Source organism: Myripristis murdjan, chromosome 1 (genome assembly GCF_902150065.1).
Source record: "Myripristis murdjan chromosome 1, fMyrMur1.1, whole genome shotgun sequence".
NCBI classification, from domain to species: Eukaryota; Metazoa; Chordata; class Actinopteri; order Holocentriformes; family Holocentridae; genus Myripristis; species Myripristis murdjan.
This window is the reverse complement of record NC_043980.1, coordinates 6,561,992-6,586,495: the sequence shown is the minus strand read 5'-3', so window position 1 is coordinate 6,586,495 and position 24,504 is coordinate 6,561,992. Positions and strand designations below refer to the sequence as shown.

Below are 24,504 nucleotides of genomic sequence, written 5' to 3'. Positions count from 1 at the left end.
CTCTAGAAATTTGAAAGCTTGGCGGCGGTGGCGGCGGCGGTGGCGTTTTTTTTTTTTTTTTTTACAGCGAGCCGTGCCGAGGTATCTGTCTGGTTCGACCTCGATCTTTCTCTCCGTCCGTGGAATCACTCAGAAAAACCGTGCAATGTGACAGATCTGCCTTCGCTTCTTATCAAAGCGTCAGGGAAAAACCTTGTAAGCCTCTTTTTTTCACCACAAGAGAGACCAGGACACCAGCAGAGCCCGGCCGCACGCTGTGTGACCGAACCCCCCACCGCCTCCCCCTCTTGAAAACGTTGGCTTGCAGGAGAACCGAGAGTGAGAGAAACGAGTGGAAACAGCATCCGGCTCCGTTTTTGGAAATTCGATCGAGAGCGGCTCGTTCTCATTTGGCCGCCGCGTTTTCCTCTTCGTCGCTCGCGTCCGCGCCGCCGCACGCCGCACGCTCGACGCCGTGGCTTCGGCTTCGGGAGCGCCCTCTGCAGGCCTCGGAGCCGGGCGTCGCCCACCGCAGGGAGTCCAACACAGGAGCAGACGATTATATTTGGCCTGGTCTGGATGACAGGAATCTATTTTGGATTGCATCCGTTTTGCGTATTTGTACCTCGTCCAACAATCAGATCGGTGAAGTTTGGTAAGAACTGTCTGAAGACTTAACTTTGTATTTCATATTTTGCTCTTATGAACTCTTAAAACGCTTTATACATTCCTGATGTTGGTTTTTTGGTAGTAACTGTTTTTTTTAAACGCTTGTGATCGTGAGTTTCGTCCCGATTCGGTTGGAAATCGCCTGTGACATTTGGGTAGACGTAGGACGTCTGGTCCAGGGGTTTGGACTCTGGTTTGGGTTGCAGAACGAACCTCTTGTTTTCTTCAGTCTTGAGTCGTTGTCCTGCTGAGGTGTCCGACTTTCGTGACCTCGCCTCGGTTCTTAACGGGCGGCTGGACGCCCCACTTCAGGGCCTGCTGGGCTTTTTCCTCTCCGCCGAGATTTGTTTTGGGTTTGACGATATACCTCATTCCTCCAGTCCAGACAGGCCCTAGGGGGCGCTGCGCCGATGCTCAGGACGCCCCGAGCCCCCTTTCTCGGTCTAGTCCCACCTGGACTGTACCTCACACACGCTCACACACACACACACACACACACACAGGTTCTCCAAATACCCCAGTGGACCTCATTTTTTCAATATCTACTGTTTACAGTTTGACAAGAAATTGTATAATTTAAAAAAATATTTTTCTCATATTGTAGTTTTATTTATGTACACTAACTTTTTTTTTTTCGTTTTGGTTTCTTTATTTTGTACCTTGTGAGTTGGACTTTTATTCTTCTAGGCTTATATGATCGATGTCCGTGTAAATGAGCACTTAATGAGGATCACAATAATTGGTTTTAGTTTGATTGATTGCACTATTTTTTTTCTCTTTCTCTCCCTGTTTTGAATGCAAAATCCAATTTTCTGATTGGGCTGATGAATAATAAACTGTCTCATAATGTCTGTGATTTTTTTTCTTTCTTTTTGACAAAAAGATTAAATTGATTTGATTTTTCTGTGGTCTCATTTTTTTTTTTTTTTTTTTTTTTTTTTTTTACATTATTTTGCATTGAACGTCGGGCGACGCTGATTAGATCTGTCTTTGTGCATGTGTAAAATATTTTACTGGTTATGTTATATTCAATTTGGTAAAAAGAAATTGCCATTTTTGCCACACATTTCAGCTGTAACGTTGTGTAAGGTAGTATTCACTGGATGCTAGAACCTTCTTTTCAAAACCACTATTCTTCTAATAAATTTTGTTGTGAAAATAATAGCGGCCGCCTTGTCTGTGCTTTTTCATTTTCACGCCGTGCTGTTTCGGCAACGTCGAGGCTGTGGAAGCCAAATGAAGCTGAAGCTCTGTGTGTATATGTGTGTGCATGTGCCTCAGAGTGTGTGTGTGATGTGACTAAGTGCAGGTGTGTGAGAGTGAAGTGATGTGAGTCTAACTGCAGATTGAACAGCATCGCTCCTGTGAGATGGACCGACCTCCAGCCGTCCAATCCTGAGCAGGCGGCCGCCAAGCCCCGCCCCCCCACTCGTCCCGGGTTTACACACTCGGATAAGCAAAGGGTCAGGAAAGGTTAAGTGCCGCCCCTCCAAGGGAAACACCGGGAAGTCGACACTCGTCCGTCCTCAGGAACTCCCATCCACTCGTGTCTCTAGTTGTTTTTCCTCCCGTCAGTCAGCGCTTGTTTGAAATTACCTGAAATTAATTAAAGTCAAACTATCGTTTCTATTTTGCAGGTGAAGGTTTGTCTTTTAGCCTCCGTGCGCTGAAGCTGCCGTTAAATAACAGGATTAAAGAGATAAAAGGATGTTTATTTACAACACAAACATTTACTAATAGTCGTCATTAAAGGAATAATCGGGTGTTTTTTTTTTTTCTTTTTTCTTTTTTCCGCAGAAATAAATATCTGCTTTTCTAATTGCGATTAGCGTTGGATGTAACCCAGAGCCTGGAAAGCGTCTGCGCTCACCGCTGTGGTGTCTGGCAACTCTTTTCCCTGGAAAAAAGCCTCTGGCCAGATTTCATTTAGTTATTTATTGATTTATTCAGTTCGTTTCATTGAGGCGGCGCAATTACCGTGAGTCTCACAGCTGGAATACAAAAGATGAGTTTCACATAATTACTCGTTTCCAACGCTCCATCCTGCTTCAGCTTTGAAGAAATTAAAACGGGCTAAAATGCATACCTGACATATACACAGCTCCACCTGCACAATCTAATCCAATACAATCCACATGTTGTGCCATAAAGTTGCCTCTCCTGCTGCCTATAATGCTCAGCTTGTCTTGTTGTCACGGTAACAGAGGTGTTCATTCACTTCTATGTTTGGCATTGAGCTCATAGTTAGTGCTGCTGTTGGACTGGAATGCACTTTACTGACAGTGTTTCCACTATTCTGTCCCTCCTCATTGTATTTAAATAGGGGAGGACAAAAAATCAGAAACACCTGTCAATATAATGCAGTCCAGTAAAAGCCCTCTGCAAACTACAACCTCAATAATAAACACGAAATTAAATTTACATGAAAACTGAACATTATAAACATTGTTAGAAGGTAGAATTAATGGCAGAGCTGTTATGAGTGGATACACATATCTGTCTATTTGTCTATCTCTCTACCCATATCTATACATATATAGAGAGATATATAGATTTATCTATATATATGTACATAAATTTACATACATTTAAATATTCAGCATAACCAAACTATCACCAAAGACATGCAGTGTTAGATGCTACAACACCACGAGGAACTGCACCCTCACATTCATAATCACAACCCTCAGATTAGGAATCCATGCCTGTGGATTTTCTACTGTATTTTTTTTTTTTTTTTTTTTTTTTTCTGCAGAGAGAACAGACCTCTTTGTGCATTATGTGTTCAAATGAAATAAAAAATAAATTAGAATAAATTCAATTTTTAAAAAAGGTGATTAAGTATCTGATACACGTGCGCTCTGGCAGCTCACCTGGTAGAGCGCGTACCAGATCACAGCGTCCCGGGTCAAAAAAAGCACCAATGCCCAAAAATAATCTTTAAAATAAATAAATAAATAAATAAAATACACACACACACACACACATATATATGATGTACAATTCAGCCCGGGTTCAGCGACGCTCAGTGTGGTGTAGGGGATCGCTCCTCTCACATATTTGACGGGGCTCTTCACGGTTTGGGACGCGACCGATGGCCGATGCTGCAGACTCTCTGAGGTTTTACAGTCCTGGATGAGCTCTTCAATCCTCTGATTCTGTTATTTTATTTTATTTTTTTAATACAAACAAAAGAATTTAGGCAGCGCAACTTTTGTTATCCGTGCTCCAAAATAACAGAAATTAACTAAAGTCAGAGGAGCTTTAACAAACAGCTGCTCATTGACCTTCCATACACACACTGTTTCTCCTTTCACCATCGCTTACACGTTTGATCATCTATTGATTTTTATCTCTGATTATGCTGCTAATCTCACGGTGCCATTTGCACTTGACTTGTTTTGAAAAAGAGTTGGCGTCATATCTGTCGAACACAGAGGGTGAATCTGTCTGGAGCTACGTGTCCTCTATAAATAAAGTTTGTTATTATTATTATTATTATTATCAGTAGTAGTAAGTTTATCCTACAATCTGTTTAAATTGGACTTCTCTGTAAGATTTCTGTTTTCTTCTCAGACAAAAACTAAAATAATTTTAGTGTATGTAAAAATTAACCCGACCATCCGCCACTCTTCATTTTTCAGAACTGCACTAATTGCCCTGCAGGGGGCGCTAAAACATTGAGTTGTCTGTACGTGATGCACAACATCTTGGACGCTCCGCTCACGAAGCCGAAAAGCACAAAACCCAAGTTCACGTATTTTTTTTTTCTCCTCGTCGTCTCACGAGGGCAGACAGGCCGACGTTTTCCTCGACCAATCAGATTATTTCTGCCTCCGAGTAAAAGTTTGCTCAACTAAAACTCTCCATCTGCCCTTTTCCTCTCTCTCTCTCTCTCTCTCTCTCTGCCTCGCTTCTTTCTCTCTCTCTTCTCGTCCACTCCTCGCTCTCCGACTCCGTCTGTCTCCCGTCTCTTTCTCTTTACATAACCGTCTGTCTCTCGTTCGCCTCTCCTCTCCTCTCCTCTCGTTCTTCTCTCCTTCAATCTCGTTCGCTGCGCTCCAGGGCCCGAGGAAAGAGGCCTCGGCGGTGGAGGGAGGCAGAAAAAGGCAAATAACTTTTCAGGGCACAGGAAGTAGGTCATCCTCCTATCAAATATTTATTTCTCACATTGTGCCTAAGGCTCCAAAAGGACTCCCTCTTTAGGTGTGTGTGTGTGTGTGTTCATGCGTTGCTCGTGTGTGTGCGTGTACAGTTGCACATGGACTGTATCTTGAAAGAATTTGTGTGTGTGTGCGTGTGTGAGTGTGTGTGTGTGTGTGAGCGCGCAGAGATGTGATGTTGAAGATTTGGAGGCTCGGCGGTCTATTCATAGGATCTGACCTCATTTTCTCATCCCGTCTTTTCTTCATTACTCATATATTGAAATCGCTCTTTACCATGGACCTAAAAATGTGTGTGTGCGCGTCTCCTTTGTGTTCCTTTGTGTGTGTGTGCCTAAATCTGAGTGGTTGCACATTCAGGGATGTTCATGCATGTATTTTTTTTTTTTTTTTATGCCTGGCAGGCAGTCGAGCTCAGAGTCGACCATTCAGTCCACGTTGACCATCTGGGACGACATTTACTCAGTAATGCAGGTTAAAAACTGGACCTGTGGCCGGGGGGGGGTTGTGCACTCTCTGCCTTTGATTTCCTATTTTTCCACACACACAAACACACACACACACACACACACACACACACACACACACACACACACACACACACACACCACCAATCTGTAAGGACGGTTTAATGCATCACGGGAGGATTTATACATTTGCCGTTTCAGAAGTTTAGCTGAGATGATTAGAGCGGGACGAGGCTTACCGGCTCGGTGTGTGTTGGGGCAAGAGGGACGCCTTTTGTTTTTTTTTTTTTTGGAGGGGGGTGAGGTGGGGGGATCGCTGCTGTGACCTTTTGTTTTCCCGGACGGTTTCTCTATCCGTCGCTCCGCCTCGCTGCTCGCTCTTCTTCCGAGCTTCGAGCTGCGGTTCACTTTAAACGCCTCGAGATTTCCTAAAACCACGAGCGGGTACTGAAACGTTTTCATTCATTTTCATTTTGTTCCTTCTGTCTGTTTGTTTTTTGTTTGAAAGGCGGGTGGTTTGAAAGGAGCTATATAAATCGAAGTTATTATTATTGTTATTATTATTATTCAGTGTCCAAACTAGTCAGCGTTAAGACTCGGCGTCGGCGCTGCAAGACGAGCTGCCTGACCGGACGGGGATTAAGTTGGTGGGTTTGTACATGCTGAAAGTTTTTATTTATTTATTTTTTTTTTTTTGTGCGCACATTAAAGGTTTTTGTGAATCGAGGCCTCAGAGTTTCCCATCGTCTCCTCACCTCAGCACCATTTCTCTGGAAAGTGTTCAACCTGCATCCACATTGACGGCCTGACTCTGTGGTGACTGTCATGTGACCACAAGAAATATGAGATTTTACATAACATTTTATTTTATTACTTCTCTTGTCATTCGGTGAGTGTTTCCAAAAAATGTACAGTTGTCCCTCGCTATAACACGGTTCACCTTTCGCGGCCTCGCAGTTTAGCGGATTTTTTTTAGTGCAATTTTGCATGCTTTTTTTTTTTTTTTTTTTTTTTGCAGCGCATTGTGTTCTGTGTCCTGATTGGCTAAGGGACTGTAGACCATTGTCAATCAATCTCCTCCGTGCCGTGTCTCCTGTACAGTACAGAATGCGTTCATTCTATAATACTGGACTTATTTTTCTACAAAGGTTTGAACTTTGAGAGTTTAAACAAGAGAGAAAAGTGAGAAAATGTTAATGCCTGTCTGAGAAAAGCCTATTGCAGGTTATTTTTAGAACGTAACTCCCGCGATTAATGAGGGACCACTGTACTCCATTGACCCATACGTTCTACTTTCACTTCTAATTTTTTTAAATCTTTTTTTAAGACTTAGTTTTTCCATTTTTTTCTCTGAAGAGCTTTAAAATCTGATTTCACTTTCATTTGTTGTGTGACTCCACTTCTGTCTCACATTACCTCTGAGATAACAATTTGATCATTGACATGCTAGCAGGCACCTTTTCATTAGCCCCCCCCCCTCCACAGAACAGCCTTCCTGAAGCCAGAGGGGATCCCAAAACGGTCAGATGACATGCGGACAGCAAAACATTCAGATGACGTAGGGACCCCAGTACTGCCAGATTATGTAGGGGTCCAAAAACATACAGATTACATAAGGATTATATAGGGATCTCAATGCATCCAGATTACATTTGGATCGCAGAACTTTCAGATTACACAGGGATCCCAGTTCAGTCTGATGACATAGGGATCCCATTACTTTTAGATCATATAGGGATCAAATCCCAATACCTCCAGATTACATTCAGATCTCAGTTCTCTTAGACTATGCAGGGATCTCAGCACAGTCAGATTACGTAGGGATCCCTGTACAGTTTCTGCGGCTCAGTCGCTTTAGCTAGAAAACGCTGAGGTGAAACTGTGGAGTGATGTGGCGAATGTTTCTGCGCTGTAGAGCGGGCGGTACGTCTGAGGGGCCACGCCCACAAAACGGGGACTTTGTGTTTTCAGGCCTTGCAGTTTGGACAGCAGGACTTTGGAAAGCCGTCTGAAACACGACTGTGGTGAAGCGTGGATGGAAGGGTGAAACAGCGTCTTCAGATTAACCTGCCTGGGTGTGGACATGGCCTGAGAAATGTACCGCATGTCCATCAACTTTTGGATAGGACCGCGTATTTTAGTCCGAACCTGAGCCGAGATGGGGGGCACGGTCACCGAGCCCGATCCGATCCGATCAGCTTTTCTTTTTGTGTCTGAACCCGAGCCGAGCCCCAGGTTTGGCTCGTCCAGCCGACGTGTTGCCGTCAGCATCGTCACAGAAACTCCAGCACTGCACAGGAAGTCGCCCAGAACAGACAGCAGGTCCATCATTCTTCACTGAAATAACACCGACGTGACCGAACCCAAATATAAATTCTACATTTTTGCCCGAACACGGCCCGACCCGGCAGCTCCCGACCGGCTCGGGTATCCAAACTCTAGTACAAACGGGTTCTGTAAGAGGGAACTGTGCAGGTTATTACCCCCCTCGTCCCCACTTGCAAATGCAAATTGCTTGAGCTCTCCAGTGGATCCACTCCACCACCAATGACACCAATTAAAAAAAAATAATTAAAAAAGAAATCGAGTCATTCCAGTCGAAGTTAATTTGGGGTGGATCTTCCTCTACCTTCAGCGGTGCCCCCGCCACTGCCACACTGTGTAAATCAGACCGCTTCAGAGTTGCTATATGGTTTATTTTTTTACTCTGACGAAGCTAGGCTAACGACTCCCATAGACTTCAAGTCTTTATGCTAAGCTAACACGAAATGCTACCTATAAGAACCGAACCACTGGACGTACAGAGGAGACAACGGTATCAAACGTCTTGTCTCAGGCTGGGGAAGTCGGGAAAAGGGTATTTTTGCCTAAAACATTGGAGTACTCCTGTCTCTGATTGTTACCCTCTCTGATCTGAAATTCTGCGATAGAAAATCCTCTGATTGGCTGTCGCTTTTCAGTCAAAACGATCCCAGTGCAGACCAGAACCAGATAGGGACCAGATTCCCGACCAATCACAGCATGCAGGCGTTTTGCTCTGTTTTTTTTTTGTTGTTGTTGTTGTTGTTTGTTTTGGTTTGGGTTTTTTTTATATTATGATTACGTGATATGATACAATCTATTTTCCATTTTAACGTCTGCAGTGACTAAAGGGAAATAATTTTCAGAGTAATCATCGTTGCACAATCACTTACAACCCAAACAATAATGAAAAATTGTAATGAGGGCAATCTCGTGAGAGCTTCCCTCAGCACTAAGCACCTCTTTACAGCGTCAAATAAGACAATGGAGGGGGATAATGAAGCTTTCTAAAATGCACACACACACACACACACACACACACACAACCTAATTCATGGCTGTGGATGTGTGCATGCTTGAACTGTCAGGGATATTTTTCTTCACATTTGGCCTCAAATTGATATTCAGAAATAATAAGTTCATTCCAAGCTGTGACATCTGTTTCAAACGCCCACGCGGTGCTGCGAAATGACAAAGCCTCTAACGCGCGATGAAAGAGATGGGTTATTTATTTATTTATTTATTTATTTTTGTATTGAAATGTTAGTGCAGGTAGTGACACACAAGGACAGACGGCTGTTTAATACACGCAAAACAAAAGGTAAGCGATCCAATGGAAAGGGAGTTCTTTGAAAGAAAGAGGAGAAAAAAAACAGATTTAATGTTTTAATAACAGTGTTTCACGAATGGCTGTCCGTCAAAAACCAAACAAGTTTCATGCATCTGCTCAACCTTTCTTTCCGTCTTTCCATCCAGCCTCCCACCGCCTTCCTTCAGCTGTCATCGCTTAATTAACTCAGAGAGCAGGGAACGTCGAAACGAACGCACTGTTTTTTTTTGTTTTTTTTTTGTTTCATCTGTGCAAATAAATAACAACATTTTCTGTTTTTTTTGTGGATAATGATGAGAATATTTTGATTCTGGGCTAAAATCACCAGGAGGTCCTTCTTATTAAACCCCAGAGTAGAAGTAAAACTATTATTCTGAGTTGTTTTTTTTTTTTTTTTTTTTTGGACGTTTGTAACTTTATAATCTTGGAATTTTTTTGTTTTTCTCTCATAAATTTGTGTTTTTTTCCTCACAAATGTACCACTTTAATCTCAGCCAGCATCCAAGTTTTTATCTCGCGAATTTACAAATTTAATCCCAGAAAAAACTGGAATATTTTCTTGGACTATTACCGTCCTCCCCCAGCTCCACATATTTTTTGTGAAAAGCTTTTTGCAAGAATATAAACACAAGAAGCACGAGGTCGATGCAGCATCACTGATCTGATGTTTAAATAAACCATGTCAATAATTATATATATGGTTTTCTTTACAAAAAACACTTTCACAAATTTTCAAAGTGATTTAATCATGTATTAATTTATTTATTTACATTTTTGTCTGTTTTTTTGCTGATGTTCCAGTAATTTTTTGCCCAATAAGCTGTTACATGTTTTTTTTTTTTTTTTACGTTTTTAACATGTTTTTTTAACACTGATCCACCATCACTGACCCGACGTTTAAATACATCATTTCAATAATTACATATATAGTTTTCTTTTTCTTTAATATATAGTTGTTGTTTTTTTTGCTTTTTTGCAGTTTTATTTATTTATTTATTTTTGCATTTTTTTCTGCTAATGTTCCCGCCATTTTTTGCTCTGTCGCCAGTTTCTCGTGTTTTTGATCAAAGTCCAGTGAGTTTGTCTCACATGGACCCGCCGTGTGACTCGTCCAGATTCTGCAGACTGAGGCTCGGGCGGCAAAGCGGACCAAAAGAGCAGCAGATTATTAATGTGAGTTTAAGAAAAGACCAGCGAGCGACAGGCGGTGAACGAAAACATCAGTTATCCCCATGACGACGGTTTGTGCAGAAAGTGAGTCGGCGGCTGCAGTAAAGTCGACCGAGGAGTCGACGCTGTGAGGAAGCCGAGAGCGGTCGGTGTCGTTTCAGGTCCGCAGGTCAGAGCAGCCTCGTCCCACGGCTGCTCGGCCTTTACAGGCGGCAGCAGCTTGAGACGAGGACGGAGAGCGGCTGCACGACAACCGGCGCTGGCGGACGGGACCGCCGTGCACAACGGGAACGTGCACGACGGTAACGTGCACTGCAGAACGCACAAGTGGGTACATTTGATCTCATCATTCCAACGTTTAGTCCTGAGGTATGCACACATCTCTCTCTCTCTCTCTCTCTCTCTCTCTCTGCACACACACACACACACACACACACACACACACACACACTGCTGTGAAAATGTCAGAGGCACCATCAGAAACCCCTCCTGCTGCGGTGTGTGGTGGCTGCGCCCAGCAAGGCTCCCCATTACTGATTAATGGAACCACATCAGCTCCATTCAATTAAGACTCAGCGCCGGACCCATGCGGTCGGCTCCCCAGGCCCGTCTGCGCTCCGCTCAGCTGCGGGGCGGGGGGGCGGGGGGAGGGGAAGAGGGGAGAGGGGGGCGGCTGGAACCAGGCTGAGCCCGCCACAAGTCACGTTAGCTTTCAGCCGCTCGTGTTCGGACAAACTGCAGGACGTTTTTGCGGCGGGACGGACGCCGGCGGGACCTGGACCGCCTTCGACGCCGCTCCCAGACTTCAAGGCAAAATATTTCCTCATGACAGACGAGTGACGTGAAATCACATATTTGAGAAGGTAAAAATGTGTATTAATTTTTTTTATTTTTTTTGCTAAATGCTTAATTTTTACTTTTTCATTGGTGATTTTTCTGCACTTTTTTTTTTGTTTTTGCTAATGTTCCAATATTTTTTTTTTTTTTTTTTTGCTCAATTGCCTTTTTCCCACGTTTTCCGAATCCCTCAGCGTTTCCTGATGAAAGGCGAATGACGTGACTCGAACATATTCAAGTGCTTTAAACACCTTTTTGCACATTTTCAGGCTTTATCATTATTGTTATCATTTATTTATCGGCCATTTTTCTGCACGTTTTTTTTTGCTGATGTTCCAGTTCCGGTTGCATGTATGTGTGTGTGTGTGTGTGTGTGGGAGAGAGATTTAGCCAGGAGCTTCTATAATTCTAGCTCTAACTAAATACGTCTTGTTGTGTTCATTTGATGCACTGTTTTAATATTTCTTTTATGGGTTAAATTATAAATTATTATTATTTGTTTTAATGAAAATATCTTTGTATTTTTGTTCATACTGGTGGTTATACTGGTTTGCTCTCTCTTGATTTCCAGGCCTGCTGCTGCTGGTGAGAAATTTCCTCAAGGCAAGACTTCAGAACAACGGTCCTTTCAAAAAATAAATAAATAATTAAATAATTAAATAGATAAAAGAATCCATAATCAATCAAGAGCTCTTGGGGGGAAAACGCAGCCCAGCACTCTGTGTTTTTGATGAACAGAGGATGAAGAACATCACATTGTACATTTTCCGTCATCGGTACGTCCACAGCGTCGTTTGCTTCAGATAATTTTCTAGTTTAGTCCAGTTTTTTTTTTTTTTTTTTTTTAATATTTAGTCTCTTCCCCTCGGTGTCGAAGCCCAGTGACATGGAACGTCTCCGAAAATTCACCAAAATGAATCAAGTTCCTGACTTTTCTGTTTGATCTGCACTTTGGAAAACCAGACGAGCTGCACATCAAAAGGAAAAACATCCACACGCTCACTTTTAAACGATTTCTTTTCTTTTCTTTTCTTTTCTTTGTCTTGGGTCTGGACCTTCACCCCTCGAACGCGGCGAGGCGACGTGAAAGCAGCGAAGAAGGGATCGGGGCGTGAAGCGACCGGCAGAAACATTTTTAAAGGAAACTTTCACTTTTCAAAGCCCCTCGTGACACTTCGAGGCTGAGGACGGTGGACGGACGGGGGAGGTCAAAGCGAGCGTGGGAGGCTGAGGAGGGCGGCTCAACCGGCGGCTGAAAGGACGTCCGGATCCTCGTTCTTCTTCTTTCCCGCCGAGCGACCGTGACACGCACAAAAAAAAATAAAAAAATAAAATAATAATAAAAAATAAGCGAGCATCCGCGGAGCGACGTGAAAGCGGCGCGGCACAATCACATCAATTCAATCCGACTCTGAAAAGGGAGCAAACATTCAACGAGGTCAGACCTAATTGAAAACGATGGAAAATCTGTTCTATAGGGGGAATTTTTTTCTTTTTTCCTTTTTTTTTTTTTCTTCTCTTTTTTTGTGAGGAACAGGAACAGGAACTCCTCCCAGGTCACCTTGGGTAGTTTCGACTTCTTCTTTTGGCAACTGCTTGAAATATTCAGGTTGCCTCCGGCGTTCTCTCACATGCCGAGCCCCCTTCCCCCCTTCTTTCTCTTCTTCTTCTTCTCTCTCTCTTCCTTTATCTCTCTCTCTCTCATCCCCCAACCTCCTTTAACATCCCTCCATTCCTCCACCTTTCTTTTTTTTGCCTCCTTCTCCTCACCTTTTCTATTTTTTTTTTCCTGACAGAATGTTCACCGTGATCCCAATCTTCTCCTCCTCCCTCTCTCCCTCTTTCCTTCCCTCTTCTCTTGCTGCTTATCCCAGAAATAGCCGCGGGGTGTGTGTGTGTGTGTGTGAGAGAGAGAATGAGTGTGTGTGTGTGTGTGTGTGTGTCAGGCCACTGGCTGGAGGTTGCACGCTGGATCCAATGAGCACCTGGAGACCACTAACCATGATCATATCAATAAAAGGACATCTGCTGTACAGCACAGGACAGGAGGAGGAGGAGCAGGAGGAGGAGGAGGAGGGAGATGAACAAAGAGGAGAAGGTGACAGAAGAAAGGAGGAGAGAAATGAACAAAGAAGAGGGTGCGACGAGAGAAAGTTGCAGAGGAAGACGGGAGGGAGAACAAAGAAGAAGAGGAGCAATAAAGCAAAGGGGGAGGAAATGAGGAGAAAAGAGGAGGGGAAATGGATAGGGGAGAGGAAAATGGGATAAAAGCAGAGAGGAGGAGAAAGGAAAGGAATAAAGGAGAGCAGGAGAGAGAGAAATGGGAGAGGAGTGGAAAAAGAGGAGGTGAGGAAAGGGAAAATGGAGGAGAAAAAAGAGACAAAGGAGGAGGAGGAGGAGAAGGAGAGGAATGTGGTGTGGTGGAGAAAAGTGAACAAAGACGCTCGCTCATGAGGAGGGAAGAGGAGGAGGAGGAGGAGGAGGAGGGAGGGAGGGATGTGAGAGATGAAGAGAGGAAATGAGAGTGGAAGAGCGCAAGGACAGCGGAGGAGGAGGAGGAGGGAGAAACCGACGAAGGCCGCAAAGAAGAAAGCAGGAGAGAGAGGAGAGAGGGAGGGGATAATATAGCAGAGGACAGAGTGACAGCGGAGGAACAAAGTTGAGGAGGAGAGGAGGAGGAGAAAGCAGAGGAGAGGAAGGAGGAGAAACCAGAGGAGAGGAGGAGGAGAAAGCAGCGTCCCTCCGTTCTCAGTCAGAGTGAATCCCTCTGTATTAGCGGGGGATAAAACTGACAGCTGGATTGTCAGATCACTGGATATATATATGTGTGTGTGTGTGTGTGTGTGTGTGTGTGTGTGTGTGTGTGTGTGTGTGCAGGCTCTACACCTTCCCTGCAGGTGTTTTCAACCTACTGCCCCCTGCTGGTGTCGGCTGGCGTATTCTTTTTTTTCTTTTTCTTTTTTTTTTTTTTATAGTCAAACGTCGGTGGCGGCTTCCGGATGAAACAAACAAACAAACAAACAAACAAACAAACAAACAACAAAAAAAATGAACATGGTGACTTTTAGCTTTCGAAACAAATGGTACACACACACACACACACTCACACACACGCTGTATGAGAGCCACACAGACACACACTGAGCTATGACTTCATGAATATACCGAGAGTGTTTTTTAATGTTTATTTTAAATGAAATGAAATAGACTTTTGCCTTTGAGAGAAAATTCATTGACACATGTTATCCCAAATCTCTAAACGAAAAAAAAAAAAGAAGTTATTTTGCAACTAAGACAAAATACAGAGAGGATTGGAAATGGTCACTGAACTGAAACGGGAATTATGACCCAAAAATTGCAAAACAAACCAAATCGAGGGTTTATTGAGCCGTTACACTGCTAGTGGGAATAAATAATAGCAACACCACGACTACTACTACTGTCACTACCATTAATAATGATAATAATAACAATAACAGACGGTTGGAAAAGGTTAAAAAGGATAAAAATGTGCTTCATCCTCCAGCTGGCTGTGTCAGAAGCAACATGTTTATATGTTCTTACATTTTCTCTTCAGGATCCGTGAGAGGCATTAATGATCGACTAATCCTTTATCTGTTTAAAAATGAATACACTCGTGCTCATGAATGAATGAATGAATGCAAGGACCGAATTATTTTTCCTCTATCAAGGTTTTTTTTTTTTTTTTTTTTTTTTACTTTTGAGAAAAGGATGGACATTTACCACACAAGAGAGCAATTTGTTTGAAGGAGGCAAATGGTGCTGGTCTGCTGTAACCTCGCTTTTAATGAATCAATGCAACCAGAGATGGAAGAATACAGGTACAAGTAGCTATAAGGCTACACAGTAAATCAGCAATCAATTAGCCAATTATCAACATTAATCGACCAAATTCTTTGTGATTGATTAACCCTTAACATACCAAGAGGAGAGGCGGTTTATTTACATCATAATTGTTATTTTTTTCATATTTACAGTAAAATCCAGTGTCTTCGTTCGTTGTTTGTCTCTTATCGCTGACCCAGTTTCCCCTCGGGGATCAATAAAGTTTTTTTTTTTCCCTCTTTAAGTTCAGCTCATGGGCGCTGCCAGGAATTTTGGGCCCCATGAAAAAAAAAATATATATTTACATGATTTATATATTTACATGATGATGGTTTAATAATTTTATATTAGTTTTTACCTATTTTTTGGGCCCCTGTCAGGCGAGGGCCCTTGGCATTGTCCTAACTTTTCCCCCATATACGGCGCCCCTGCATGTTACTTATCGTGTGATGAGGTAACGGCGCCGCACGCCACTTCCTGTGTGCGTCTCGGCGTCCGTCGAGTGAAACGTCGCAGGTGATGATTTGTTTGTGCCGGAGCCGATGTGATGTAGCCAATTTGGAGACGAACACGCTCCGCCGTGTGATGCATGTTTCCATTTAATGAACCCGCCGCCGTCCGTGTAAGTTGAGGGATCACTGATGTCTCTCTGTGTGTGTGTGTGTGTGTGTGAGTGTGTGTGTTTTTGTTCTTTGTGTGTGGATCCTCACTGTGAGAAGATGTGGAGAACGGCTTTATTGGAATTGGGGGTTGGGGAGGTGCTATGCTGCTATGATTTTATCCTCCTTTACAGACGCAGAGAGAGAGAGAGAGGAGGGAGAGAGAGAGAGAGGGAGAGAGAGAGAGAGAGAGGGAGAGGGGGAAGGGGTAAAGGAAAGGTTGAGGGGGCTGGGAAGCTGCTGGATGGGTTGCAGAGGTGGGGAGGGGGGGGTGAAAGATGCAGCCGCTTTCACTAGAGAGCAGACTAGAAGGGCGTGGGTGTGTGTTTCACTGTGTGTGTGTGTGTGTGTGTGTTTCACTGTGTGTGTGTGTGTGTGTGTGGCTGGGGGGGGAGGGACTCTGTCAAAGCCTATGGGGGTATATATTATGTTTTATGGTTACGAGGGGACGCATAAATCACTGTTTCATTAAACGGCCTCAACTCTCAGAGGCCTCACCCCTCGCCTCCCAGCGGGACACGAGCACCGACTCTCTCTCTCTTTCTCTCTTCCTCTCTCTCTCTCTTTCTCTTGTTGTCCTCTCTCCATCCTGACCAGCTTCACTCTTTCATCTCCTGCCCTCCATCCTTTTCTCTTTCAAGCCGGCCTCCTCCTCCTCCTCCTCTGCTGCCTCTCTCCTCCATTTTCTCCCCGGCTTGTTGTCATTCTCCATCCCCCTCTTTGCTCTCTCTCTCTCTCCCTGTCTCTCTCTCTCTCTCTCCCTGTCTGTCTCTCTCTCTGCATCTCATAGCTGTCACTGCCTATAGACTCAGCGGGTGGGGGGTGGGGGGGGGCAGCCGTGACACAACGAGGCCAAAGGTCAACGCAACGACAACAAGGAAACAAGAGCCAGTGTCAAGGTTGAAGAGCGAGAGAGAGAGAGAGAGAGAGAGAGAGAGAGAGAGAGGGAGAGAGGGAGAGAGAAAAAAAGAGAAAACAAAACAAAACACAAGAAACAGCTCTTTATTGAAATAAATAAGAAAAAAAATAGCACTACGTATCATCTGCGGCAAACTGCACTTTTTTAAGGTGAGACAACATGTACCGAAACATTATCACAGTTTCTTTTTTTTTTCAATTCAATTTCAATTAATGATGCTACGTTGGTTTGAAAAAAAAAAAAAAAAAACATGTTGGGAACTGAAGCCCAGGCAGCATAGACAAAAACAAACAAACAAACAAACAAAAAACGCTACAGTCTACAGATCTGATACAGTGACACAATGTCTCCCATAGGGGGGGCACTCACACATCCTCCTCATTTCAACATATAAAAATACTATGTCAAAATGAAATGCATTATAACGCTATAATATATATATTACAATCTGTTAGGCTGTTACTGTGTGTACTTGTATTGCAATAATAATAATAATGATAATGATGATAATGATGATAATAAAAGCTACATTAGTTCACTTCTCATCCATAACACAATTGGCCATTAGGAAAAAAAAAAAAAAAAGTCAGACTCTAAAGAAAACAACAACAACGCAAACAAAAACATGTTAAGATTTCGTATTATGCACCTTTACTTTAGTTTCACGTCAATATAAATAAGATGTAATATATAAAAAGCTACATTTTCCGTGTGGTGTTTGTTTGGCTTGCTGTTGGCATGACGACGGGCTGGGCTGGGTGTTTACCGGCTCCTCTGACTGACTGACTGGAGGGGGCGGGGCACGAAAACGCATCGAGTCGTCACATAACGAGGCTCGTTATTGGGCGTGAGCGGCGGCGTCTTGCAGCGGGACGCCGCAGACGCCCGGCCTCTCCACCCGGCGAGCAGCGTTCACCTCTGACCTCTGCAGCGTCGCCCTGACAGAAGAGCGGCGTGACCTCACCTCGAACACGCTCACATCCAAAATCAGTCTCATCTGTGAGAGTTAAGCCAAACGGAAACAGAAACAGAGGAGAGTAACGCCACCCTCCAGTGATTTCAGCCATTTTCAAAACTTTCTTAAAGGAATGCGCCGACATTTTGAGTAAAAAAAACAAAATTATTCTGAATTCTCCACACTGAGACAAAATGTTTGATACCATTTTCTCCTCTGTGCGTCCAGTGGTTTGGTTCAGTATGGGTAGCATTTCATGTTAGCTTAGCCTAAAGACTTGACGTCTATGGGAGTCGTTAGCCTAGCTCCATCAAAGTGTAAAAAAACAACTCTGAAGCGGTCTTATTTACACAGTGGATCATGTAGATTTGAAATACAAGGGATTTAAAGACAGAGTGGTTTTAGGAGAAGTTCATTTGTGGTGGATCTTCCTCTACTTTCAGCAATTCGCTGATTGCAGCGAAAGACAGAAGGATAGATGTTTTAAGTGGTTACAGTTCCACCGTCTAACTTTCCCCAAAATGACTCTCATTAAAAAAAGAAAAAAAGGTGAAAAAAAGATATGCATTTCAAATACATGATCCATTGTGTAAATAAGACAGCCTCAGAGTTGCTGTAGGGTTTATTTGTTTCTATTTGACAGAGCTACGCTAACAACTCCCATAGATTTCAAGTCTTTATGCTAAGCTAACACAAAATGCTACCCTAGGAGCCAAACCACTGGGCGCACAGAGGTGAAAATGGTATCAAACATCTGGTTTCAGGCTGGGGAAGTCAGAAAAAGCCTAATTCGTCCAAAACATTTACACTTTCCTTGAAGGCCGCTACAGGCAAGAAGCTCGGCTGACACGGACGACTTTCATTCTATCTTTCCCGTTAATGGACGAGTTCGTTCAGACATCTTTCGAACCGCGATGGACAGCGCCGGTGGCTCGTAGGTGTGAAGCTTTTAATTTTTCCCATGTGGAATCTGTTTCCTCTGTCATGTGCCGCAAAGAACCCCCCACAAAAAAACACAACAAAAGCACAAGAAAACACACCGTACGCTGCATTGCAAAGTGTATCCTGCTAAACTTATTTATCTCCATTGTCTTGACACATCACCAAATTAACAGGGGCTTTCTTGGTTAATTATGGAAACAAATGTCAGTAAAATGGAAAATAATGTTATTACACACCGCCTACACACAGCTTAATAAAGCCTTGGCCTCGGGTTAAAAACGCTGCTTGCATGAGCAGAAGTCGCAGGAAATCCCCGGCGCGAGCGTCATCATTGATGCTCTGCAGGTGTGATTCAGGCCTAACCACAGCCCATGCAGAGATGCAAGTAAATCACTGGTTTACCTGGTAAAAAGGGATTATCAACAAATTACAGCCAGCCGGGGCCGGGATTAACCCGCTGTGATGTGAGACTCGCTGTGATTGGTTAATTGATTTGATGAACTGTTTCAGGAAGGGTTTTGAAAACTCATGAAATCACTGGAGGGGCACCTTCTTCCTCATTCTTCCTAAGTGGTGTCAATACATCAGATTATTTTAATTTCTGCCACACTGGGCCGCGGATATCGGTGCGTTTCCCGCCATGTTGCCGAGTGTTGAGACGCTTTGGCCGTTTGTGGCGCCGAGTGGGAGATCATCAGAGCCTGCAAGAACATTTCCACATCCGACCTGGATTTACGGACAGGAGGTTCATGTGCTTTCAATTCATGTTGACAGACGGCAGCTCGTCCTGAAGTCTTAAGTCTTAACCCGCTGGATGTGTTTTTGTTGTCGTGCTGCACGTTCCCACGCGGTCTCGCAAAGTTTAATGCTCACTAAGATGCTCTGTCCAGCGAGTTAACACTACGATTCCACGGACGAGTAGTTTGACACGGGTGAAAAGCAAAGCACAGGTGAGGACGTTTAGATTCTACTCTGATGAGTCAGATTCAAATCATGGAAAAGTTTCCAATTGGGAGGAGGAATTTCTCCCATCTCCACCATTTTTTCCTCATTTTAACCAGAATGTCTACGGTCGTGTCCACACTAAGCTGGATAAAAGTTTGGGTGTTTTTTCAGAGGGTTTCCAGATGTTCTACAAACGTCTGCCGTCTATTGAAATGACATCAAAAACACACTGCAAAAACTCAAAATCTTAACAAGCTTATTTGTCTTATTTCAAGTCAAAATGGCTTATTCCTAGTCAAAATATCTCATTAAACTTAAAATAAGACATGATCATCTCAGAAGTAACTTGTTTATAGACAACTGTCTCTTGTTTCAAGTGAAAATTTGCTTGAAATAAGTGAAAATTTGCTTGTTTCATTGGCAAAATTTGTTTCTTGTTTCTAGCTAATTTTCACTTATTTCAAGTGAATTTTCACTTTTTCCACTGGCAAATTTTGCCAATGAAACAAGCAAATTTTCACCTGTTTCAAGTGAATTTTCACTTGAAAAGATAAGACAAATAATCTTGGTAAGATTTTGCGTTTTTGCAGTGCACCTGTAAAGAACGTGCGGGTCTACACGCATGGCCGCTCAGAGTTAACCTCAAGTGACATTCCTATATCAGCGTTTTTCCAAAAGCTCCAGTTCCTCCATCGACGCTTCAACGCCGAGCCGGTGTTTTCAGATTTGGAGAGCAAGAACGCTGGCTTAGTGCGGACGAAAGGCCCAAACAGTGACGGACAAAAGATCAAATGTACTTGGCTGATGTACGGCCCGGGTCGGCTCAACCTCAAACTCGTTTCACTTGCCTAAAAGAACCTGCTGGCCAACACTCTGCAATTACAACCATGTGGAAATAACGCTGTTGACAATTTTGTGCCGCTGTCACGTTAACCTTTTGTGGTGGAGGAACACAGTCCTCGCATTATCTGTGTCTTCTAGGTTTCAGCGCTCATTTCACAGAACCGCGTGCCACCCAGCAGGCTGCCAGCGGCTCCGCGGCGACCGGTTTGGCTTTACGTGCTCGGCCGGCAGCCTCGTTCATGAGAAAAAAAAAAATATATATATACTCGGATTCCGCCTTCGCCAGTCTTTGTAACATCATTTAATAAAGTCAGCCGTGCTCGTTTAAGGCTGTTTACCTCTGCCTCTCACGTGTGGTCGCTGACAGACTTCACTCGGAGGCTAAACGAGCAAACTACACAGTGTGGTGAAACCCTCATTAGTGTCACTGCTTGCTGAGAAGGAGGCCTTGACCCAGAAGTCCTGCCTGCAGCAAGAAAAGTTTAGTTTCATTTCACACGCTGTTGACTTTTCTCAAACTGATTAGACCTCGGCGCTGCTATTCGGAAATACTTGCAAATCACGTCTGGACCCAGCGTGCGGGTTTGACACTTTTCATTACCCATAAATGCTTCCTCTGAAATGAATTGTGACACCTATCGACACAGTCAAATTTCAGGCTGAAACCTTTTTATTCTTTGAAATGAAGCCCCGGGGTTAATTAGTACCTTTATTTAATTAGTACCTTTATTTATCGTGCCGATGGAGTCGACACTCGCCGCCGTGGCTGTGAGGAAATGTTAGAAAGGTAAGAGCGGCTGAAGCAGCACTTACCAGCCGCACATCAAAAAAACACACACAGGAAGTTTAGAGGCATTTCAACACAAGGGCGTTAATAATGAGCTGGAGATCGGTAGGTAGTTAGAGCGCAGTTTCCCCGCGGCGGGTGATGAAGAGGAAGATGACGATGAGGTTGACTGGTTGCTTTCATGTCTTGAGAGGGAAGAACTGTCCTATTTTACAAAACTGTGGCTGTGTGTTGAGGACACACACACACACACACACACACACACAAAATGTCTCAGTGATATATTTTCCTTACAGTGCATGTACCTTCCTTGCTTGACGTATGTGGGTTTGTGTCTGTGTGTATGCATGTGCATGCGTGTGTGTGTGTGTTTATGTGCATGTGTGTGTGTGTGTGTGTGCGCGTGTGCATCACATCCACAGTACTACACACACTCCTTGCAGCCACATTCCACAGGCTTCTCGACGTCCTGCGTGAAAGACGTTCCGTCGTCGCATTCGAAGGTCAGCCGCCTGCGCCGCACCCTCAGCGGGGCGCAGCACGGCCCCGCGGCGGTGGCGGCGGCGCCCGGCTCCCCCCCCGCCTGGCACCGGCCCTGGCACTCAACCCAGGAGAAAGGCTTGGAGGTCTGGCAGCGGGCGGTGCCGCGCTGCAGCCGGTGGAAATCCCTCACCACCTCGCCTTGACACGGAGACTCTGGGGGGGAGAGAGAGCGCCGTGACTGGAAGGACACGCAGCGACAGCCTCACCCCAAAAAACATGCACGCTCGGATTTTGTTCTCCGTCGTTTCTGCATTCGATTTTTCTCCTCCCCTTCCTGGTGTGTCATATTTTATATTATATTTACTCTCTTTTCTAATTTCAGCTCATCCACAATGCAGCTGCCAGAGTCCTAAATAAAACTGAAAGCTGAACACATCACCGCCTTTCTCAGATCCCTACTCCGGCTTCCAGGGAGGCACAGGATTAGTTTTAAAATATCGCTGCTTGTTTTTAAATCACTGGACGGTTTAGGGCCCAAAAACCCTCAAGAAGCATCAGGTATCTGTTCCCAGAGTCAAAACAGAACCTGGTGAGGCAGCGTTATAACCTAAACTACCTTTAAATGAAGACTTTTATGTTCTGTGATGCAAACCATTTATCGCTGAATTTCAGGTTATGGATTATTCCGTACTTTCAATTAGACTGAGTTCTTATTTGCACTTTGACTTTATATTATCCCATGTACTTTTTACTTTCTTATTTTTATTTTTTACTTTTCAATTTTATTTATTTATTTTTTTGTTGCATATATTTTTTTTTTTTCATTCTTTTTCTTTTTCTCTATGCTTTTAAATGTCCGTTTATGACTCACGGGAAGTGCCTTGAACTGCCGTTGTGTATGAAACGCGCTATTCAAACAAACTTGCCGCTGCCTTTGCTTTCAGATTAGTTTTCAGATGTATCACCAGTCTGTTCCAAAGGCTCCTATGCAGATAAATCAGTCGACATGACCAGGATCACAGAGAGTCACACATCGCAGAAATAAATGTGGACAAACGTCTGTGTCCACAAAGGGCTGTCAACCTGTTACCAACTGCATTAAAACAAAATTAAGATATAAAATCCTTGACTACAAGGATAAGGTACTTGCTGAAACCTAATCAGAGCTGTACTCACCTTTTTAACTCGTGATTTTTCTATTAAAGGATTTATTAACTGTAATCATGTATTTTTATATGCATTTTAATGTCTCAATTTCTTTATTACAGTGCATTATGACTTTAATTTGTCTATATTGTGCATGTTAAAGCCTAACTAGGATTGAGCTGGAAATTAGCAACAGCTATGAATATCTATAAATTAAATGTGCAGCACATAAGTTTCATGGTTTGTACTTTAACTCTGTTAAATGACATCATCCCTGTCAGATAAACAAAACAAAGCCTGTCAACATCTGGCCAGAGAGACAGATGAAAGCTTGTCTCTCAGGCGAAGCAGCTCAGGCTCATTTACAGTCACAAATGAAGCTGGCTGATATTTAAATGTGCATATTGAGAGGCTCTGGTTTGACCTGTGCAGTGCGATGCAGCAGATCAGCTCCACCAGGCTCCAGACACAAAAAACAAAACAAAACAAAACAAAACAAAAAAAAAAAACTATTGCTCTCTCTTTTCTTACTGATTACCTCACCTTCAAGCAGAGAGCAGGAACTGAGCAGCGAAATCACCTGGTGTAGTTTTTGGCTGGAATGAAAACCTGCAGACTGTCGGCCCTGCAGGCACATGGATGCTGCTCTAAGTGGAACCCTAACTTTCAAAATGAACATGAAGGAACATTTGAGAAGACGTGGAGCTAGTTAATGAGGCCATAACCTCATAAGTGTTGAGATACTAAATGCAAAGAGAAGTGTTTTCCCATTGACGTCCATGCATTTGGACTCTACTGTGCAGCCAGGCTAGCACCTTAACTGTTTATTATTATTTATTATCTATATATTACATCCTAGGTTAATATACATTCACACTGTTTTTCAGACTGGAGGGGAAGTGGTGATTCCTTAAGAGGTCGAATCAAGTCGGTTAGTTCCTGAATCCCAGTACCAGGTGTCGGGTTCTGCCACTTGGTTCTTGGTTTCGTGGCTTCATACTAACTCTCCTTATCTATGCAATCATGTATATACTTAATTCCATCTGTATATTTCATTTTCATATTCATTCATGTATATTTTTAGTTTTTAGTCTTTATAGTCTTTATTGTATATATTTAGCCTTTATTTTATTTTATTTAACTTTATTATATGTTTCTACTGTTGCTGCTGGAACACCAGAATTTCCCTGGTTGGGATCAATAAAGTATATCTATCTATCTATCTATCTATCTAGGCTAGAGGCCATCTGCTGGCCATCAGGGAGAACTGCACTGTGAGGTCCGTCCACATGGCTTCAACACCTCGGTGCCGGTGTTTGGTGCCAGGTGTGAGCATGCCCTGGAAATGTTACATGGATGTAAATGTGCACAGCGTTCCCTCCGTGGCCAGCAGGGGGCCTCGTCTCTCCCTCACCTCTGTCGCAGCTCTCTCCGCTGTAGCCGTGGTCACACACGCAGCGCTCCCCGTCCTCCGTCTGCTGGCACTGGCCGTGCTGGCACTGCCGCCCCCTGCACACCCCCGCCGTCGCTGCCGCCGCCGCCGCCGGCTCCCCCTGCAGGTTACACAGGGCACCGCGGTACCCCTGGTCACAGTCGCAGCGGTACGACTGTGCATCCAGCCCCACACACACACCTTTCACACACCTGGAGAGAACGAGATCAGACGAGAGAGTTGAAAGAGCAAAAATGAAAGAAAAGAAAAAACTGAGTGAGGGAGGCGAAGGCACGAGTTGAAGAGACTCAGCAGGACTTAGAGAGCTGGGGGCCAAACAATGGAAAGAGCACATGAAAAAGGACTTGAACTTTGATGTATTTATTTTACAAAAAAATTCAAAGGCATAGTAACTTGAATGCCAGCATATGTCAGGTTTAAAAGAGGACTGACGAACTCTACTTTTACATGTAAGTTTAACAAGCAGCACGGCAGCTGGACAGAGTTCCAGAGAGACGACACACAGCTCCCCCTGCCTGTCAAAGGTAAAACACCCTGCCTTTTATTTTTTTTAACTGGGGCGGACCAGCTTCCCCGATATTCTGTGACTCTAATCTCATACTCAAATCGG

At 43.8% G+C, this 24,504-nt stretch overlaps 1 protein-coding gene across 1 annotated transcript in view; it reads right to left on the bottom strand.

Moving 5' to 3' along the window:
• Positions 1–20,723: 20,723 nt before the first annotated feature.
• slit1b (slit homolog 1b (Drosophila)) overlaps positions 20,724–24,504 on the bottom strand; it is a 108,288-nt gene continuing 104,507 nt past the window's right edge. The window contains exons 37-38 of the mRNA XM_030049818.1: positions 23,856–24,085; positions 20,724–21,508 (exon numbers count right to left, since the gene is read on the bottom strand). Of these exons, the coding sequence (XP_029905678.1) occupies positions 21,237–21,508; positions 23,856–24,085 (502 nt within the window). The 3' untranslated portion in view covers positions 20,724–21,236. The remainder of the gene's footprint in view (positions 21,509–23,855; positions 24,086–24,504) is intronic.